The 21453-nt window shown below is 46.2% G+C and overlaps 1 protein-coding gene across 3 annotated transcripts in view; it reads left to right on the top strand.

The window, feature by feature from the left end:
* Window positions 1–21453, top strand: part of abat (4-aminobutyrate aminotransferase) — an 82651-nt gene that overhangs the window by 47306 nt on the left and 13892 nt on the right. For all 3 annotated transcript variants that reach the window (XM_055650990.1, XM_055650989.1, XM_055650988.1), the window contains exons 5-10: window positions 1696–1813; window positions 13279–13328; window positions 16963–17043; window positions 17712–17804; window positions 19487–19549; window positions 20946–21009. In XM_055650990.1, coding sequence (XP_055506965.1) covers window positions 1696–1813; window positions 13279–13328; window positions 16963–17043; window positions 17712–17804; window positions 19487–19549; window positions 20946–21009 — 469 coding nt within the window. The remainder of the gene's footprint in view (window positions 1–1695; window positions 1814–13278; window positions 13329–16962; window positions 17044–17711; window positions 17805–19486; window positions 19550–20945; window positions 21010–21453) is intronic.

The raw sequence follows: 21453 nt of genomic DNA, 5'->3' as shown, positions 1-21453 counted from the left end.
GATTTATAAAGCCATAGTTCCGCAGCACAAAGGTGCCTTTGTTTAGCAAAGTTGGCAATTCATCAACATCAAGCAACATCACTGAACAATTTTAGTTATCCTGTCATTTCACATTGTAATACGTGTCAGATAAAGTTCCTCATTTCTTCAAGTCTGAAGTTAAACTGCCTTTTGCTAAGCATCAGTACTAGTAGGTGTTCTGGTGAAGGACATTTGATTGTATTGTGTGAGGAGAGGAGGAGAGAGAGAAAGAGAGAGAGAGCCGGTCTTTGATACACCCACAGTCTTTCACGGTTCACTGATGTGATTAAAATTCCAGACCATCCTTCTGTGGCTAACGTGCCTCATTTATTAAGACCATAAGATCATGTGATTAGAGCAGAATTAGGCCATTCGGCCCATCAAGTCTATTCCACCATTCAATCATGGCTGATCTATCTCTCCCTTGTAACCCCATTCTCCTGCCTTCTCCCCACAACCCCCGACACCCGCACTAATCATGAGTCGATCTATCTCTGCCTTAAATACATCCGTTGACCCTTGACCTGCTGCTACCCTGCCCCTCTGGTGGAGTTGTCACAGGGTGAGGACTATGTTCTCTGGATGGAGGTAATCCACACGACAATTTGGGAGCCACTATCTGACCTCTGGGAGTAGTTGAGAAACAACAGATCACGATGGCGCAGCGGTAGAGTTGCTGCCGTACAGCGAATATAGCGGTGGAGACCCGGGTTCCATCCCGACTACGGGCGCTGTCTGTACGGAGTTTGTACGTTCTCCCCGTGACCTGTGTGGGTTTTCTCGGAGATCTTCAGTTTCCTCCCACACTCCAAAGACATAGAGGTATATAGGTTCATTGGCTTGGTAAATGTAAAAATTGGCCCTAGTTTCTTGTGTGTGTAGGATAGTGTTAATGTGCGGGGATCGCTGGTCGGCACGGACTCGATGGGCCGAAGGGCCTGTTTCTGCGCTGTATCTCTAAACTAAACTAAACTAAAAGCTGGGTGATGACTCGTGCAGAGAACAAGGAGAATCGTCTGTACATATCCCGGCTTGTGCTGGGCTTTAGTTTAGTTTAGAGATGCCTGTCCCGCTGAGTTTTGTGTCTAATCTCCGGTGTAAACTAGCAGCTGAATTTCCTTCTTGAACCGAACTGGAGTCTGGCAACGTGTGAATGTGTGTCTTTGCCTGTGCACACTATAGACACAAAATGCTGGAGTAACTCAGCGGGACAGGCAGCGTCTGTGGAGGAAAGGAATGGGTGACGTTTCGGGTCGACACCCTTCTGAAGAACCCTAAAGGACCTGTCCCACTTAGGTGCCTTTTTAGGCGACTGCCAGGGACTAGATTGAATGGAATTCACATACGACACCTGGCGACAACCTACAACAGAACGCACAACAACATACGACACAAAATTGTCGCCACTGTCGCCGAAAAATGTTCAACATGTTGAAGATGTTGCGGCAGTCGCCTGTAGTCTCCCAAAACATCGCCTCAGTGGGACAGACCCATAATCCTAACCCTTCTGCAGAAGGGTCTCGACCCAAAACATCACCCATTCCTTCTCTCCAGAGATGCTGCCTGTCCCGCTGAGTGACTCCAGCGTTTTGTGTCTACCTTCGGTTTAAACCAGTCCCTTCCTACACACTGCACACATTATAGTTCAGTTTGTCTCTCTCTCCCCTGTTTCAGAACGTTGGTGCTGTGAACTTCTTTTGCGACTATGAGGAGAGTCGGGGCAACTACCTGGTGGATGTGGACGGTAACAGGATGCTGGACCTTTACACCCAAATCTCCTCCATCCCTATAGGTAAGGACAACCCCTTCTGCTGCATGTTGTCTGGGAAGATTCACCGCTTGACCGAGCCTTTTATAACATCGCCATTACCCTGCAAAACATTTCCTCACTGGGCTTTTTTCACTGTGAGCAGCCTTTCTGGTGGGTGTCATGAGGTTTCAAGGGCAGTCACGGTGGCGCAGCGGTAGAGTTACTGCCTTACAACAAAAAGCAGCGCCGGAGACCCGGGTTCGATCCCGACTACGGGCACTGTCTGTACGTTCTCCCCGTGACCTGCGTGGGTTTTCTCCGAGATCTTCGGTTTCCTCCCACATTCCAAAGACGTGCAGGCTTGTAGGTTAATTGGCTTGGTGTAAATGTAAAAGTTGCCCGGTATAAAATTGTCCAACTTCCAGTATCGTTCCTGGTGGACTTTTCACAAGGTACAAGGTACAAGGTTGGTGATTGGAGTAGTTGATTGTTTATTGTCAGTGAGAAGCTTGTTCTGCGGGCGGGCGGTCCAGCCTTATCACACTGTGCATGAGAACCGTGGATCCTCCTGACTCTGACTCTCTGGGTCAATCACAGATAGGTGGGTCTGGAGTCATGTGTAGATCACAGAGATTGATGAGGGGTCTCGACCCAAAACGTCACCCATTCCTTCTCTCCAGAGATGCTGCCCTGTCCCGTTGAGTTACTCCAGCATTTTGCATTTACCTTCGGTGTAAACCAGCGTCTGCAGTTCCTTCCATCACCGAGTAAGCTTTCCTCCCCTGAAGTGCATTCACAAACCAGCTGGGATTTTACCACAGTCAACTATTTATCAAGTCAAGTCAAGTCAAGTGTATTCGTCACATACACATACGAGATGTGCAGTGAAATGAAAAGTGGCAATCATTATGTGGTCTTTATCTCAAAGACAATATGTTTCTGTTGCCGTTCTAAATTACAGATTATTAACTGAATTTTAAAACCACTTCTTCTTGCGTATGTCGTGCACCAGCCGACAGTTGTAGGACAACGTGTTCTATTTGATTGTGCACGCCGGGTTGATTGCATTGGTCGAAACACAGCAGACCACGTGAAGGTTGCAGCCTCCCACCCCTTAAATCCACTGCTATCACTTGAGCTAAAATCTGTAAATTGCTAATTCATTGGATATAGGAGCAGAATTAGGCCATTTGGCCCATCAAATCTACTCCGCCATTCAATCATGGCTGATCTAACTGCCTTCTTCCAGTAACCTTTCCAGTGACCTTTGACACCCTTACTAATCAATAACCTATCAATCTCCACTTTAAAAGTGCCCAATGACTTGGCCTCAAACAGCCGTCTGTGGCAATGAATTCCACACATTCACCACCCTCTGGCTAAAGAAATTCCTCCTAATCTCCATTCATTTTGTTAAGTTAAGGGTCTGTCCCACCAGCATGCGACTCCATGCGGCAAGCACGACCTAACGTGGTCGCTTGAGCTGTACGCCCTCACGGGGCCGGTCCCACTTCGATCGTCGGAGTTGTGTGGGGCTGGTCCCGACATCGCGCGGGGCTCTGAAAACTGACACTGTCCAAAAATTCCCGCGCAGCAACGGCCTGCCGGCCCGCAGCCGCATCGAGGCTGTACGCAGCGTTTCGACGGGCATACACAGTGTCTTGACTCCATACGTAGCGTCTTGACGCCGTACGCCTAGCGCTTGCCGTTGCACGATGACCCTTTACTTTATAATTGCTTCGTGTACCGAGATACAGTGACTAGCTTTGTTTGCATGCTATCCAGTCAAGAACAAGACGATACATGAACACAAATGGGCCATTCAGGATGCAAAGACTAAGTATAAAGGGTACGTCATTTAGTGCAAAGATTTAGTGCATAGAAGTCTGATTAAAGAAAGGTCAAAGGTCTCCAATGAGGTAGACGGGAGGTCCTCTAGGTAGGTCCTTTTATTCCAAGGCTGTGCCCCCTGGTCCTAGACTCTCCCACTACTGGACTCATCCTCTCCACGTCCACTCTATCCAGGCCTTTCATTAATCAGTAGGTTTCCATGAGATCCTTCTCAACTCCAGTGAGTCGAGGCCCAGAGTTGTCCAACACACTTGCCCAATGATGCTTTGAGTTTCCAATGGGCTGGAGTTGGAACGAGTCTCACTTCAGCCACACAGTAAGCAGAGAGTCATACAACACTGAAGCAGGCCCTTCGGCCCAACTCATCCATGTCGACCCATCTAAGCTAGTCCCATTTACCCACATTTGGCCCATATAGCTTTCAAACTTTCCTATCCATGTACCTGCCCACATAACATTGACATTGTAGTTGCTTCAACTCCATCCTATGGCAGCATGAACCCACACCCTCTGCTGCAGAACTGCTGCCTTGCATCTCCAGCAACACAGATTGAATCCTGACCATCTGTTGTCTGTGTGGAGTTCCCATGTTCTCTTTGTGACTGGGTGCGTTTACCTCAAGTGCTCATTGCCACAAACACCCCAGTGGTGAATCTGTGGAACTCATTGCCACAGATGGCTGGTTGATCGATTACCTGCAGAACATCAGCCTGAGTCAATGAGGGGATGGGAGAGCTGGCATAGCCCATATGGGCAGAACGGCCTCCTAGGTTTTAGAGACAAGGAATTGCAGATGGTGGTTTACCAAGGAAAGGCGCAAAATGCTGGAGTAAATCATCAGGTCAGGCAGCATTCCTGGAGAACATGGACAGGTGAGGTTCCTCAGACTGATCGCAGGGTCCCGACCCGAAACGTCACCTATCCATGTTCTCCACAGATGCTGCCTGACCCGCTGAGTTACTCCAGCACTCTGTGAAACGTCACCTATCCATGTTCTCCACAGATGCTGCCTGACCCGCTGAGTTACTCCAGCACTGTGTTTTTCCTTGGCCTCTTAAATTGGAAGGAAATATGAAATAATCGGGTGTAGGTGTAGCATCACAAGCTGCCTGCCCACATTTCTCAATTTAAGGCGTTTCTTTTGTTAAAAATAACAATAGTGACTAACCAGGTGGTTACTCACAGTTTACAGTGTTCCCAGAATGTAGGCTATCTCTGTCTTTTGTTGCTCATCTCTACTTTGTATTGTAACTGCAACCATCAGGGAATGGTTTGGGGGATTAAAGGATAATAGATCCCTTTTGGTCGAACATTAGTCGGAGAATTCCAGCAGTTAAAGAATGGGCAATGTTAATGAAAATAAGATTGCTGGGGCATGATGAGACATCACATGCTGCACTGCCCCACTGACAAACAGCAAGGATCAGTGGCTAGCGTTGTGCTGAGCAGCTGAAAGGAAAATAGACCATTGTCGTGCCGTTGAAGATTAAACGGTAGGTAGACACAAAATGCTGGAGTAACTCAGCGGGACAGGCAGCATCTCTGGTGAGAAGGAATGAGTAACGTTTTGGGTCAAGACCCTTCTTTAGACTGAGAGTCAGGGAAGAGGGAAAGGAGAGATATAGACGGTGATATAGAGAGACACAGTATAGAACAAATGAATGAAAGATATGCAATGAATTATGATAAAGGCTGTTAGCTGTGGGCTAAGTGACAATGAGACTGAACAAGACGACTAGTACAAGGACTTGGGTGGAGGAGGGATGGAGAGAGGGGGCATGCAAGGATTATTTGAATTTAGAGAAATCAATTATTATAGGATTATTAAGAATTGATCTTGTTCCCTATTTCATTATTTTCCTCTCACTGTCCCCTTTGCTCGCTTTGTCTTTCTCGTTAATTTTCTCTTTGTTTCCCACTCGCTAAGATTCAAAAACATAATCAGTGGTTGACTCTAACCGCAAAGGTCCAACATGTTTCCTGCTTCTAGTGTGTCCAAGCCCTTAACCATCTTATATGTTTCAATGAGATTCCCTCTCATCCTTCTAAATTCCAGAGTGTACAAGCCCAGCCGCTCCATTCTCTCAGCATATGACAGTCCCGCCATCCCGGGAATTAACCTGGTGAACCTACGCTGCACTCCCTCAATAGCAAGAATGTCCTTCCTCAAATTAGGGGATCAAAACGGCACACAATACTTCAGGTGTGGTCTCACTAGGGCCCTGTACATACATACAAAAGGTTTGATAGTTTGGGGCCATTTGCTTTGGATCAGATGAGGAAGGAGGAAGACGGGGTATACATTTGTGAGGGTTCTGTACCAGTTTCCAGAGGCCCATGTTTCCACTAGTGGGGGAGTCGAGGAGTATTGTGAGCAATTCTGGGCCCCATATCTGAGGAAGGATGTGCCGGCTCTGGAGAGTGTCCAGAGGAGGTTTACGAGAATGATCCCAGGAATGAGTGGGTTAACCTATGATGAGCGTTTGTCGGCACTGGGCCTGTACTCGCTGGAGTTTAGAAGAATGAGGAGGGGCCACATTGAAACGTACAGAATAGTGAAAGGTTTAGATAGAGTGGATGTGGAGAGGGTGTTTCCACTAGTGGGAGAACCAAGGACTAGAGGTCACAGCCTCAGAAATAAAGGACGTTCTTTTAGGAAGGAGATGAGGAGAAATGTATTTAGTCAGAGGGTGGTGAATCTGTGGAATTCATTGCCACAGACTCTGTGGAGGTCATCTTTGGGTATTTTTAAAGCAGAGATTGACAGGTTCTTGATTAGCAAGGTTGTCAAGGGTTATGGGGAGAAGGCAGGAGAATTAGGTTGGGAGGGATGGATAGATCAGCCATGATTGAATGGCAGAGTAGACTCGAAGGGCCGAATGGCCTAATTCTGTTCGTTTGACAAGAGTCAAAAGTCAGGGGGGGCATAGAGTTCAAGTAATTGGTGGAAGGAAATGGGGGAAGTTGAGGAGCATATGTTCACCAGGAGAGTGATGGGTGTGTGCAGTACATACTGGATAAGAAGCATCATGGATGAATGAATGAATGAATGAATGAATGAATAAATAAGTTTATTGGCCAAGTATTCACATACAAGGAATTTGCTCTGGTGCTCCGCCCACATCATTGTACCCGTACCGTACAAGGATGTGTCCCTGCATTGCTGTGATGCCCAGAACTGAGGCCCCAGCACTGAGAGGTAAGACTATTCCGGCAATGGTCTCCCACCATCTCAGAAACGATGAGAATGAGTCAGATGGTGCTTTGAAATGTTTTGCAGTAAAACCAAAGGTGAATTAGACTGGCAGAAATCCGGCACATTTATTTATGCCGCCAAATGTCCAACTCACAATGTGAGCGGAACAATAGTTAGCGTTGCCACAAGCATTGCCCCTTCTCAGCTGTGTGAACTGTTAGCGGGTTACATCATTAAATGCTCAGGTGGCTAATCAGTGCTGTTATCTCCGTCATTCAGCCAGTTCTGGCCCATTGATTAGCGCGGTGTTTGTGGACGGGATGTGTCACGCAGCTTTAGTGCTGCATTTGTTTGTGTTCAGGAGACATTTATCACCAGTGACAGGAAGTTAATGGGGGTCACTGCAGGCAGCGCGAGGGATTCTGCAATCTGTACAAGAGGCAGTGAACAAACCCATGTCACTGCAATATTGAATCACACACGGGATTGTACCCCAGGAGTGAGTGGCTGTCACATGGATTCCATTTCTTTTTACCTTTTAAGAATTATAAAATGTTAGAACATTTACATGTGGTACATGAGTGGGATTCTCATGAGACCCCCGACTCACTGTGTTGTGAAAGGTGCAGGGAGGAACTGCAGATGCCGGTTTAAACCGAAGACAGACACAAAGTGCTGGAGTAACTCAGCGGGTCAGGCAGCATCTGTGGAGAATAGGAACGACAGCGTACAGACCAGCGGTAACTTCAAGTAACTCTTGTGTCCCCTCTCTCTCTCTCTCTCTGTCCCTCCCCCACCCTCGTCATCATGATGGTTTTACTGTCGCCCTGAGTGTCTGTATTGCACGTTCTCCCACAGCCAACAATGGACCATTGTGGGCTCCACCATTCCATGATTATCGTTGCTTTCTGCATATATTCCATTCATTTCTCCTAAGTACCGTCTATACCTCTCTATCCCCTCTCTCCTGACTCTGAAGAAGGGTCTCGACCCAAAACATCACCTCCAGAGATTCTGCCTGACCCGCTGAGTTACTCCAGCACTCTGTGAAACGTCACTATCCGTTCTCCACAGATGCTGCCTGACCCGCTGAGTTACTCCAGCACTCTGTGAAACGTCACCTATCCATGTTCTCCGCAGATGCTGCCTGACCCGCTGAGTTACTCCAGCATTTTGTATCTGTCTTAAATTGTCCAGTAAAAGGTTTGCACTGGCAGTAACTATTATAACAGAAGACACAAATGAGGAAGATAATAAATCTACACATCCTGTCGTACTAGAAATACATTCTGCCTCGCTGTGACCAGAGAACTTAAAACCCGCAACTACTGATTTATTCTCAATCTGTGTTAAGGGGCTGTTCCACTGTACAAGGTAATTCAAGAGCTCTCCCAAGCGGGTACGTCGGAGCTCGGGACGTCTCTTTAGCGGTTCATAACGCTAACGGCAGGTACTCGGGAAACGCGGTAAGCTCGGGAAGATTTTTCAACGTGTTGTCCACGAGAGCCCCGAGTACCTACGAGCGGCTATTACCGTAATTCTCCGAGTTCGAATCAGGAGAAACTCGGGAGAACTCTTGGATTACCTGGCATGCTGGGGCGGGCCCTTCAAGTTAACTACACTCAACACACGTGGAACATACCATACACAGTGATTGGTGGGTCTTTTGTTATTTGGGAGTGCAAGGTAAACCCCGATCAAGGATAGTCCCAGGGTCACCAATGAGGTAGATAGTAGTTCAGGACCGCTCTCTAGTTGTGGTGGGATGGTTCAGTTGCCTGATAACAGCTGGGAAGAAACTGTCCCTGAATCTGGAGGTGTGCGTTTTCAGAAGAAGAGGGAGTGGCCGTCTGGTACTACGCACTTCACTCTAGCTGGACTTGCACGCGGCTCGATTGTACACATGTACTGTATGATGGAATTCGATTGGACAGCACGTTACAAAACCGTCTCGCTGTCCCTCGACACGGGTGACAATAATGACCCAGGGGCAGTGAGTGTTTGCACAAACTCACACAAACAGCACGATTGTGTCCCATTAGATGCAACTGCTGCTGCCCAACACTGCAGCTGCACTATTGGCATCACCAATTGCATGCTGTGTTTCTACAGAATGCTCCAATTTGACATCTCCGCAAGAACAAATGCTATAATCAGTGGTTTCCATGTAAACCTTTGCGTACACGCACAGTCATGTTGAAACTGCCACGGCTGAACTCATCTTCTACATTGACCTTTTAGAAGAGAGCTGCGAATAACACATTTTTAAAATGACTGGATTTGGTTTATAAATGCTAAATTAATAATGGTGGATGTTAATTTATTTGGTAAACAATCAGTTTGTGTTCTGGATGCATGTGTTGAATGCTGGATGGAAGCCTAGAACATAGAACATAGTACAGTACAGAGCAGGCCCTTCAGCCCACAATATCTGTGCCGAGCATGGTGACAAGTCCATCTCATATCTACCTGCGCATAATCCATATCCCTCCATTCCCTGCATATACATGTGCCTACCCAAAAGCCTCTTAAACGCCACTATCGCATCTGCCTCCACCAGCACCCCTGGCAGCGCGTGCGTTCCAGGCACCCACCCCCCTCTGTGTGTGAACGGCAATGTACCCCGCACATCTGTACACGTTGGCCCTCTGAGTGTAAAGCTGTGCAAAATACAGTATGGAGAGAGTTGAGCATCTTAGTGTGTTGCGCCATTAGTTGAAGGCTTCCTGCCAAAGTGGTACGGAAGTGTGTTCTAAGTGCTAGTGGCTAACAGGAATCAGGTGACCGGATTTGTTGTTGCCTACAAAAGTCTTGCAAGACGGTTTCAAAATACTCTTGGCAGTCCGTTGAAAAAATAAATTCAATCTTACACGAACAACAGCAAAAGAGAAGAGGGCTGCAAAAATAACAGGCTATTAACACAAAAACATAATGAGAAAATTATAAATAAAACCCATGGTGAAGCCACAGAGGTGATCTGCAGTGTTCTAGTGTTGAACTTGGTTCAAGAATCTGATGGTTGTAGGGAAGTCAACGGAAAGGGCTTCAAGTGACACGCTTAAAAACTAATCCAGATGATTTACTTCAAAGTTTATAATCTCTGCATGAAGATATGTTTTGTATAACCAGCTAAACTGGATCTCATTATGCTAATAGCTGGTGATAGGTGTTCAAACTGAAGCAACAATGTAAAAGGCATATTTACCGTAAAAGATGTATTTATGTCCACAGTAAAATATATATTTACCGTACTTACTAATACTCTCCTTACTGGAAAATTGATTGGCCATATCTAAAATGTTCAAGAAAGAACTGCAGATGCTGGAAAAATCAAAGGCAGACGAAAAATGCTGGAGAAACTCAGCGGGTGAGGCAGCATCTATGGAGCGAAGGATTCAACCCGAAACGTCACCTATTCCTTCACTCCATAGATGCTGCCTCACCCGCTGAGTTTCTCCAGCATTTTTGTCTACCATGTCTGAAAGGTTATTTAAAACGGAGGTTGTTAGAGTAATAATACAATTAATGGCTATTGCCTAGCAACCCAGTCAGCAGCGGTAAATTAATTTTATGTTTCTTGTGAGCGTCGGCTAATATCACGTGGGTCCCATCAAATGCTGCCTACAGGCTAAATACACAGAAAGTGCAGTGTTAACTCAGCAAGTTATAAGGGCATAAAGGAATAGGAGAAGAATTAGGCCATTCGGCCCATCAAGTCTACCGCCATTCAATCATGGCTGATCTATCTCTCCTAACCTCATTCTCCTGCCTTCTCCCCATATTCCATGACACCCGTACTAATCAAGAACCTATCTATCTCTGCGTTAGAAATACCCACTGACTTGGCCTCCACAGCCTTATGTGGCAATGAGTTCCACAGATTCACCACCCTCCGACTCAAGAAATTTCTCCTCATCTCTTTCCTAAAAGTACGTCCTTTAATTCTGAGGCTGTGACCTCTAGTCCTAGACTCTCCCACGAGTGGAAACATCCTCTCCACATCCACTCTATCCAGGACTTTCACTATTCTGTACGTTTCAATGAGGTTCCCCCTCATTCATCTAAACTCCAGCGAGTACATTCCGCATTTCTGGAGAACGTGGATAGGTGACGTTTAGGGTGTGAAGAAGGGTCCCTACCCGAAATGTCATTTATCCATGTCCTCCAGAGATGCTGCCTAACCCGCTGAATTACTCCAGCACTTTGTACTTTTTTTCTCTCTCGTAGACCATCACCTGCAGTTCCTTGTGGCTACAGCTAACCACAGGCTACGGGGATGTGAGAGGCAGCATCATGGGAGTTTTCAATCCATCTTATGGGCCTGAGGAAGAGCCCAGAGTGACAGGGCCAGGATTCTACATTCTACAACTCAACAAGATCAGAACTGACAGAGCTCAGCATGAACCTCTAGACCTGATGCCAGTTTAGTTTAGAGATACAGCATGGAAACGGGCACATCGGCCCACCGAGTCCACGGTGAACAGCGATCCCCGCACACTAACACTATCCTACATGCATGAGGGACAATTCTCATCTATACCAAGCAAATTAACCTACAAAACTTGTACGTCTTTGGAGTGTGGGAGGAAACCAAAGATCTCGGAGAAAACCCACGCAGGTCACGTGGAGAAGGTACAAACTCCGTACGGACAGCACCTGTAGTGGGGATCGAACCGGATCTCCGGCACTGCAAGTGCTGTAAGGCAGTAACTCTACCGCTGCACCACCTTGACCGCCCGATGTCAGTTAATCAGTGATTAACCTGATGCCAGGAAATCAGTGCACAAACAGCTGACAATAACTAATGCAACGCAAACTAACTCCATGACCACAGTCAAGGCCAGGTTTTAATCTGCAAGGCAAAGAGGAATGACATTTTGGACGTTGACCTTAGCACAGGAATCAAAGATGTCGATTTGTGAAGACAACGCTCCCATAGATTCTTCACAGATCAACATCCGTGCTGGAAAAAAAAGCAACTCAGCAAGTCAGGCAGCATCTCTGGAGAATATGTGTAAACCTATCCATGGTCTCCAGAGATGCTGCCCGGCCCGCTGTGTAACACCAGGACTTTGTGTCTGTTTTTGTAAACCAACACCTGATGTTCCTTGTGTCTACATTTCACTGGTCCACTGGGAAATCTCCTCAAGGTGTGCCTGCCTTGCAGAAGTGGCAGGAGTTCTGTGGGACTATCTCCCACTGCTCCGCCTCTGTGATTCCCACGGCTCTCATATACACTGTGAATGGCACAATTGTAATCACGTATTGTCTTTCCGCTGAATGGATAGCACGCAACAAAAGCTTTTCACTGTACCTCGGCACACGTGACAATAAACTGAACTGAACTGGACTGAAACTGAACTAGCCTGCTCTCCGACTATGTGTACGCCTATCCATGTTCTCCACAGATGCTGCCTGACCCGCTGAGTTACTCCAGCACTCTGTGAAACGTCCCTATCCATGTTCTCCACAGATGCTGCCTGACCCGCTGAGTTACTCCAGCACTCTGTGAAACGTCACCTATCCATGTTCTCCACAGATGCTGCCTGACCCGCTGAGTTACTCCAGCACTCTGTGAAACGTCACAAACATAATCCATAATGTAATTAATTTTGTGAGAGACCATGAGGCCTTGTTGACCATTGGGCTTCGGTGATAGTGTTCTGTCGAGGGTTGTCCGCTGGGAGAGTCACGGAGATTGGGAAGAGGCGAGGCAGTGGTGTTAAATATGAGGATGAGAATCTTGCTGAATACAGCGGGATTAAAGGGAGGGGAAAGATTTAATAGGAACCTGAGGGGCAACGTTTCACTCAGAGGGAGGTAGGTGTATGATTCAATGGTCAGAGGAGGTAGTTGCAGCAGGTACAATCACCACATTTGGTCAGGAACATGGATAGGAATGGTTTAGAGGGATATGGGCCAAACATGAGCAGTTGGGATCACAAACCAATCGACCTATGAGAATCGCCACGATGCGATTGTAAAATGTAACATCACAACAATTGTCAGTGTCGTTCAGCCTTGCACATGGGTTGTAAAATCGTAACTAAGCTGTATCTTATCTACTACCTGGTAATATGTTTGCTGTTGCTCTTATGAATATGTTTGGAAATAACTTAAGAAGCTGCCAGCTGCGACATTACCTGATCAACTTATCATTTGTAGATATCCAGCTGGCTGTAGTTCCTTATTTGACAATCTCCTGAATTTGATTTTTCTTCAATTTGAGATCTGATTGAGCCATATCAACAAGTACACAGCTGATCAATACAAATCTGCAAATTACCATTGTTTATTCTTGCAATGGTTTTCTTGTGCAAATGCAACTGATTTGCCATCAATATATGAGCTCAATTTCTGTATTCTAAATGCTGATGAATAATTTAATCTAAAATAAAATCAGCCAGTAGTAATGTAGAAATGGAGGCATGTTGGTAACGTGTTCTGTTTTACTGTCCAGGTTACAACCACCCCGCACTCATCAAGGTGCTGCAGAATCCTCACAACGTGGTATGTACCTGCTTATTTACCTGCCCCAGTTACTTTATGCATCCTGTATGTATCAGCACATGCTAAACGGTGGTGCAGTCAGCTACAGTGTCCTTGTTAGCCCAGCCCACAGCTCAGCAGCAGCACGTTGACAATGTCCACTGGTGAATGGTCTCAGGTCATTGTACCTGACATTGCCTCAAAGCTCCACATCACAAGTCCTGAGTGTTTTATTGTTATGTGTCCCAGATAGAACAATGAGATCTGTAAGTACCTCACTCTCACACTGGTTGGGGTACAAGCATCTTTAATGTTCAGCTCATCATCACATAGGCAGTACATTCCGTCTACTGCAGCTACTGAATACAGTAGGCGAGTTCTTTAAACGAGAGGAAAGTAAAGTTCAGTGTGTATATCAAAGGTTTTAAAGGTCTTTAATTGTCACGTGTACTAATTAAGGTACAGTGATATGTGAATTACCATGCAGCTATACGATAAAAAAGCACCAAGACACACAACTGCATAAAAGTTAACATAAACATCCACCACAGAGGATTCCCCACATTCTTCACTGTGATGGAAGGCAAAAAACTCCAATCTGCTTCCTCTTTATTCTCCCGCGGTCGGGGTAGTCGAGCCATCCACAGTCGGGGCGGTCGAAGCTCCCACGTCGGGGGGTGTCGAGGCTCCTGCGGCTTAGAGTTCCTGAAGTCGGTCTCTAACCAGAGACCACGGGCTCCAAGATGTTAAACGAGGCAGCCACAGTTGGAGCTCAGAGGCCGATCCCTGGCAAAGGGATCTCAGTCTCCGCGACGGTAAGTCCGCAAGCTCCTGCGGTGGAACTCTCCAAATTAGTCCCCAGCAAAGGCTGGCAGCTCCTCAATGTTAGGTCACAGTGCAGAAGGAGATACGATACGCAACCCCCCCCCCCCCCCCCCCCACCACCCCACCCACATAAAACAAGAACAGTAAAAACATACGTTTAACACATACTAAAAAATCAACAAAGAAGGAAGGAACAGACTGTTGGCGAGGCCGCCATTACTGGCGCCACCCGGTGGCTATATATATACATACTCACAAATACACATATATAATCATAAATGTCTCATATAATCTATACATATGTGTATTTGTGAGTATGTGTATATATATATACGCACACATTAAAAAAAACATAATTGTCCAATAATAACAATAATAGTCTATGTAGTTTTGAGGTTGTCGTGTTTAATGGCTGTCGGGAAGAAGAACCCTGTGTGTGTTCACCTGAGACTCGGAGCAAGCTCTCAGCAATGATAGTGTATGAAGACTCAACTGCCTTCTCATGGAGCATAATCAGCATTTCACAATGTTTTGTATTTGAATTAATGCAATATTTTCTTTTGTTTTAAAGTAGTTTGGGAACATGAATATTTTTCTGTGTGTACGTGCTGTAAGGCAATACATGTTCTGAGTTAATTTGTGAGAATTCTGTTTGCATTAATTCAGGAGTAAAAAAAAAAGGTCTCTTTTTCCACACCAGAGTTTGTCAACTGGGTACAAAGAGATGTTTAAATCATGTGCTCGTGTGAATCAGATGTTGTGCATTCAGTTCCCAGTAAGACACATTATGAAGAAACAAAGAAATTCAGACCATGCTTTTGGTATGGTTTACAGCAAAGAAAAACACAGAGCGCTGGAGTAACTCAGCGGGTGCAGCAGCATCTGTGGAGAACATGGATAGGTGACGTTTCACAGAGTGCTGGAGTAACTCAGCGGGTGCAGCAGCATCTGTGGAGCTAAGGAAATAGGTAACGTTTCAGGTCGAAACCCTTCCGGGTTTCGGCCCGAAACGTTGCCTATTTCCAGAAGGGTTTCGGCCCGAAACGTTGCCTATTTCCTTCGCTCCATAGATGCTGCTGCACCATAACTCAGCGGGAGAACAGGCAGCATCTGTGGAGAACATGGATAGGTGACGTTTCACAGAGTGTTGGAGTAACTCAGCGGGTCAGGCAGCATCTGTGGAGAACATGGATAGGTGACGTTTCACAGAGTGCTGGAATAACTCAATAGACAATTGTCAATAGGTGCAGGAGTAGGTCATCGGGCCTTCGGGCCAGCACCACCATTCAATGTGATCATGGTTGATCATCCCTAATCAGTACCTATCAGCATCTCTGGAGAACTTTGCCGATAAGAGTATCTTGTTAGTTCCAAAATCAGCTCTGTGCCTTGGTTTGAAAATCCTCGAGTATATTTTATTCATTGTAGGGAACATAGTGTACAGCACCCCAGCCCCTGGTTCACTCAAGGTTCAAGATAAGTTTAAACTTTTGTTTGAGAATTTATTTGCTCCGACTTGATTCATAGTCGGAGCAAATAAATTCTCAAACAAAAGTGACTTATCTTGAACCTTGAGTGAACCAGGGGCTGGGGTGCTGTACATTATGTTCCCAACAATGAATAAAATATACTCGAGAATTTACAAACCAAGGTACAGAGCTGATTTTGGAACTAACAAGATACTCTTAACGGCAAAGACTGAACGGGTTGGTCTCGTTCCTCCACAAATGAGAAGGTTGATATCAGAGGTCTCTGAAGTTGGAGACCAGACAAGAAGATAATGCGAGAGAGAGACCCAAAACAAGGCTCTGTTAATGCAACGATGAATTCAAGAGAAATGTCCTTGTGTGGATGAGGTTGTGGAACATGCTTCTATAAGTAGTGGGAAAGCACAGACGCACTTAAGGGGAAATAGATAAAGATGCGGAAGAAAGCAAGGATGGATTTGCTGACACTAAATGAATGTTTAATGGAATGATGCAGGACTGGACAGCAACAAACTGTTTCTGTGCTGGGGATTCAATGAAACTATGGTTTGTGTGTGGCACAAATGTTAATATTGATGATTTGATGACAATTTGAAAAAGTAAATTGGGCCTAAATTATTCCCTGGTTGGTTAGTTAGTTAGTTAGTTAGTTAGTTAGTTAGTTAGTTAGTTAGTTAGTTAGTTAGTCAGTCAGTCAGTCAGTCAGTTAGTTAGTTAGTTAGTTAGTGACTAATTATCTAAATATTGGCAATCCACTTATTTAGTTCTTTTAAAATTAGGAAGATTTAAGATGCTGTGTGGAAGTCATTGGTCAATGTGAAGCAAAGAAAGAGTTTTAGCCGGTGACAAAAAGCTGAATCGAACAGCTGGCATGTTTTGGGAAGTAGAGTCAAGTTTAGGTCAATCCCGTCTAGTGACACAGGTGGGCGGTCTACCTGAGGTCTACCTGAGGTCTACCTGATGGCATTCATAAAACCAGAAACACAACTGGGAGAGGACAGTGAGGATCTTTGTCTCTTACACAGGCGGGTTTAGGACATGCAGCCACATCTGAGGCAGTTTGAAGAAGGGTCTCGACCCGAAACATCACCCATTCCTTCTCTCCAGAGATGCTGCCTGTCCCGCTGAGTTACTCCAGTATTTTGTGTCTATCTACCTGCAGTTCCTTCCTACACTCTCAGTATTTAATTGTGCCTTGAGCCTGTGTAAGTCCTTGTTTCTTTAACTGTTCTCACGTTGTCTCCTTTACAAAGGTTTCCGAGTGGTTTAACTCCAGGTGTGTTGGTTTGACCTGTGTCACTTCTGATGGGGTAATGACTCCTTAACTTTCTGTTTCCTCACAGAGTACCTTCATCAACAGACCTGCCCTGGGATGCCTGCCCCCTGAGGATTACGTTCAGAGACTGTCCGAGTCGCTGCTTTCAGTGAGTCTCACCGTGAGCGAGGTGATGGGCTGAGGGTGGGGGACTGCAGAGACGGGGTGTTGGGCTGAGAATGGGGGAGTGCAGGGACATGGGAGATTTCAAGCCCTTTGATCGTGTGTGTTTTCAGCTTACAGTTCAATATCCCATTGTGAATGCAGAGTCATAAGGAATAGGAGGAGAATTAGGCCATTTGGCCCATCAGGTCTACTCGGCCATTCAATCATGGCTGATCTATCTCTCCCTACTAACCTCATTCTCCCGCCTTCTCCCTATAACTCATACTAATCAAGAATCTATCTATCTCCGCCTTTAAAATATCCACTAACTTGGCCTCCACTGCCGTTTGTTGCAAAGAATTCCACAGATTCACCACCCACTGACTAAAGACATTTCTCCCCATCTCCTTCCTAAATGAACATCCTTTAATTCTGAGGCTGTGACCTCCAGTCCCAGACTCTCCCACTAGTGGAAACATCCTCTCCACATCCATCTCTATCCAAACCTAGAGTCTATGATGGTATCAAGATCTTATCCTAACCAATCTGAAGAAGGGTCTCGACCCGAACCGTCACCCATTCCTTCTCTCCAGAGAACCTGCCTCTCCCACTCAGTTACTCCAGTGTTTTGTATCTATCTTCAGTCTAATCTTGGCTTTCTTCCTTCATCAGGTAGCTCCTAAGGGTTTGAAGCAAGTGCAGACGATGTCCTGTGGCTCCTGTTCCAACGAGAACGCCTTCAAAGCAGCGTGCATCTGGTACCGAGTAAGTTTAACGTTTTTCCCCACCATCCTTGAGCCTTGAAATGTAGTTTAAATACAGATCATAAATACAGGAGTGTTTGTGGTGCTTTGTGAAATTAGCCAAGCTTGCTGGGTCTTGCAAGGTGTTGGAGTTTCCTGATGAGCAACAAGAGCCATTCACCCAGGTGCCCGTGTTGAGTGAGTGCTGCCTCTGCATGGACAGGTAAAGCCAAAGGCCTGATGCTGAGACCATCGTGAATGTGGACAATCAGACTCTGCACGAGACCATGTCCTTGTGTCTGGAGCTGGTGATGTCTCCGTCAGATCAGCCCAGCCCACAGAACCATCGGGCAAAGCCAAAGCTGAAATGTTTCTCAATATTCCTACACTTTAGACTTTAGAGATACAGCATGGAAAGAGGCCCTTCAGCCCATCGAGTCTGCAGCGACCAGCAATCACCCATACACAAGCACTATCCTACACACTGCAGGCAATTTACAATGTTACAGAAACCAATTCACCTACAAACCACAAACCCGCTTGTCTTTGGAGTGTGAAAGGAAACCGGAGCTCCCGGAGAAAACCCACGCGGTCACGGGGAGAACATACAGACCCAGTATAGACAGCACCCGTGGTCAGGATGGAACCTGGATCTGTGGCGCTGTGAGGCAGCAGCACTACCGCCTGCTTTGGAAGATTAAAAAATTATTTAAAATTATATAAGCTGTTTTGTTAATTCGCTTTATAAAAATATTTTAAATAAAATGCACCTAAAATCACCTTGAAATCATTCTGAACATTGCAGCAAGGGGAATGTGGGACTGGTGGATGGGAGATGAGCATGAGGAGGAGGGGAACGGAGCAGGGTGTCTGGGCTGGGGGAATATGTGCTGACCAGGGTGGGGGGGAGTTGGAGAATTAGATGTTCACACCGTTCTGTTGTAAACTAGCCAAGCTGAATATGAGGTGCTGTTCCTCCAGTTTGTGTGTGGTCTCTCTCTCTCTCTGGCAATGGTGGAGGCCCAGGACACAAGGGTCGGTGTGGGAAGCATCTTCAGGTGTAGTTGGTACCAGCACATGGTCCAGCCCCAGCAGTAGTTGCCTTGTCGGCTCATCTCCTCACCCAAAGTGTGTCAGCCGAGGAAGTGCTCTACTTGCTGAAGGGCAAGAATTGGAACAAGGTTAATTCCCGGGATGGCGGGACTGTCATAGGCTGAGAGAATGGAGCAGCTGGGCTTGTACACTCTGGAGTTTAGAAGGATGAGAGGGGATCTCATTGAAACATATAAGATTGTTAAGGGTTTGGACACACTTGAGGCAGGAAACATGTTCCCGATGTTGGGGGAGTTCAGAACCAGGGGCCACAGTTTAAGAATAAGAGGTAAGCCATTTAGAACGGAGACGAGGAACCACTTTTTCTCGCAGAGAGTGGTGAGTCTGTGGAATTCTCTGCCTCAGAGGGCGGTGGAGGAAGGTTCTCTGGATACTTTCAAGAGAGAGCTGGATAGGGCACTTAAAGATAGTGGAGTCAGGGGATATGGGGAAAAGGCAGGAACGGAGTACTGATTGGGGATGATCAGCCATGATCACATTGAATGGCGGTGCTGGATCGAAGGGTCGAATGGCCTCTACTCCTGCACCTGTTGTCTATTGTCTGTCACCACTTTTACTAAATGACATGTCTGCCCGTCTCCTTCTGTTTAGAACAAACAAAGAGGAGAGGTGATCCACACAAAGGAAGAGCTGGAATCGTGCATGATCAACCAGGTAAACCCTCCAAACTCTCGACACCGATAACAATTGCAACTCCTTCAAGAATTGTAGCCAGCGCCCGTATAAATGTCTTTCTGTTGTATTGCGTTACATTCCACCAGTTGGAAATGTAATCATCATCGTTGAAAACATTAGCGATGCAGTGGTGCTGGTTTCCAACGAGAAACTTGACGGACGCACCACACATCTCTGTCCTCCAGTTCCTGCGGTCTTCCGCCGCTGGAAGTATAGGATGTTGGTGTGTGTGTGCTTTATCATCATTCCTTACAATGCCATGTACAACAGTGCTCGTAACTTCTACTGAAAATAGACAATGGGTGCAGGAGTAGGCCATTCGGCCCTTCGAGCCAGCATCACCATTCAATGTGATCATGGCTGATCATCCACAATCAGTACCCCGTTCCTGCCTTCCCTCCATATCCCCTGATTCCGCTATCTTTAAGAGCCCTATCTAGCTCTCTCTTGAAAGTATCCAGAGAACTGGCCTCCACCGCCCTCTGGGGCAGAGAATTCCACAGACTCACCACTCTCTGTGAGAAAAAGTGTTTCCTCGTCCGTTCTAAATGGCTCACTCCTTATTCTTAAACTGTGGCCCCTGGTTCAGGACTCCCCCAACATCAGGAACTACCTCCTCTGGCAGCTCGTTCCAAACACCCACCACCCTCTGTGGGAAAAAGTTACCCCTCAGATTCCTATGATATCTGTTCCCCTTCACCTATTCTGGGCCAGAGACTCTGCGCATTGACCCGATCTATTCCTTTCATTTCATTCCGAGTATCTTGTAAACAGATCTTGTTTCTGATAATGGAGACACAAGAACTGCAGATTCTGATGTCTTGATCAAAAGACAAAGTGCTGGAGGAACTCAGCTGGTCAGGCAGCATCTATGGAGAGAATGGACAGACAATGTTTCAGGCCGGGACCTGTCTACAGACTGGAGACCTGCTCAGTTCCTCCAGTGCTTTGTGTTCTGCTCCTGTATCTGATGAAGTGTATTACGATCTATAAAGGCCGCTGAGGTAATTCAGAAAAAATTGGACAAAAGGTGCCGGAGTAACTCAGCAAGTCAGGCAAGATCTGTGGAGAAATAGGATAGGTTCTAAAGAAGGGTGTTGATCCTGTGTCTCCGGAGATGCTGCCTGACCTGCTGAGTTACTCCAGCACTTTGTGTCTCTTTAGTATGAGTCAGCGTCTGCTGTTTTTTTGTTTCTATTTCACAAACGACATCTTTCTCAAAATTGATGAACTGATGGCTTCTCATGGTGCAGGTTCTACCAGGAATGTAGAGGGGGATTTGAAGGTCAGTGTGCCACTGAGGTGTGTGTAGGTATTTAGCCTTCATGTGAAACGGTGTCACCTGGTGGTGTCTGATTGTTGCCTCTTTCTCCAGGCTCCGGGCAGCCCCGACATCACCATTCTCTCCTTCATGGGTGGATTTCATGGACGGACGTTTGGTAAGGAACAAATTCCACAGATTTTTAAAAAATATATATTTTTATTAAAAATAAATTATGAATAAGTGAAGATAGACACAAAATGCTGGAGTAACTCAGCGGGGACAGGCAGCATCTATGGAGAGAAGGAATGGGTGATGTTTTTAGGCCGAGATCCTTCTTCAGACTCAATCATTATGAATGTATTTGGCTTCAAGCCACTACAAGAATGAGCATAATGCCCCTGTCCTGCTTCAGTGATTTTTTAGGTGACTACAGTCAACTAGGCTGTCACCACATGGTCGCCGGGGTGTCGCCTGTATGGAAACAGGCCCTTCAGCCCAACTTGCCCACACCGGCCAACATGTCCCATCTATACTAGTCCCACCTGCCCGAGTTTGGCCCATATCCCTCCAAACCTGTCCTATCCATGTACCTGTCTAACTGTTTCTTAAACGTTGGGAT

The sequence above is a fragment of the Leucoraja erinacea genome, chromosome 20 (assembly GCF_028641065.1).
Source record: "Leucoraja erinacea ecotype New England chromosome 20, Leri_hhj_1, whole genome shotgun sequence".
In the NCBI taxonomy this organism is placed as follows: Eukaryota; Metazoa; Chordata; class Chondrichthyes; order Rajiformes; family Rajidae; genus Leucoraja; species Leucoraja erinaceus.
This window is presented reverse-complemented; position numbering and strand designations above follow the sequence as displayed.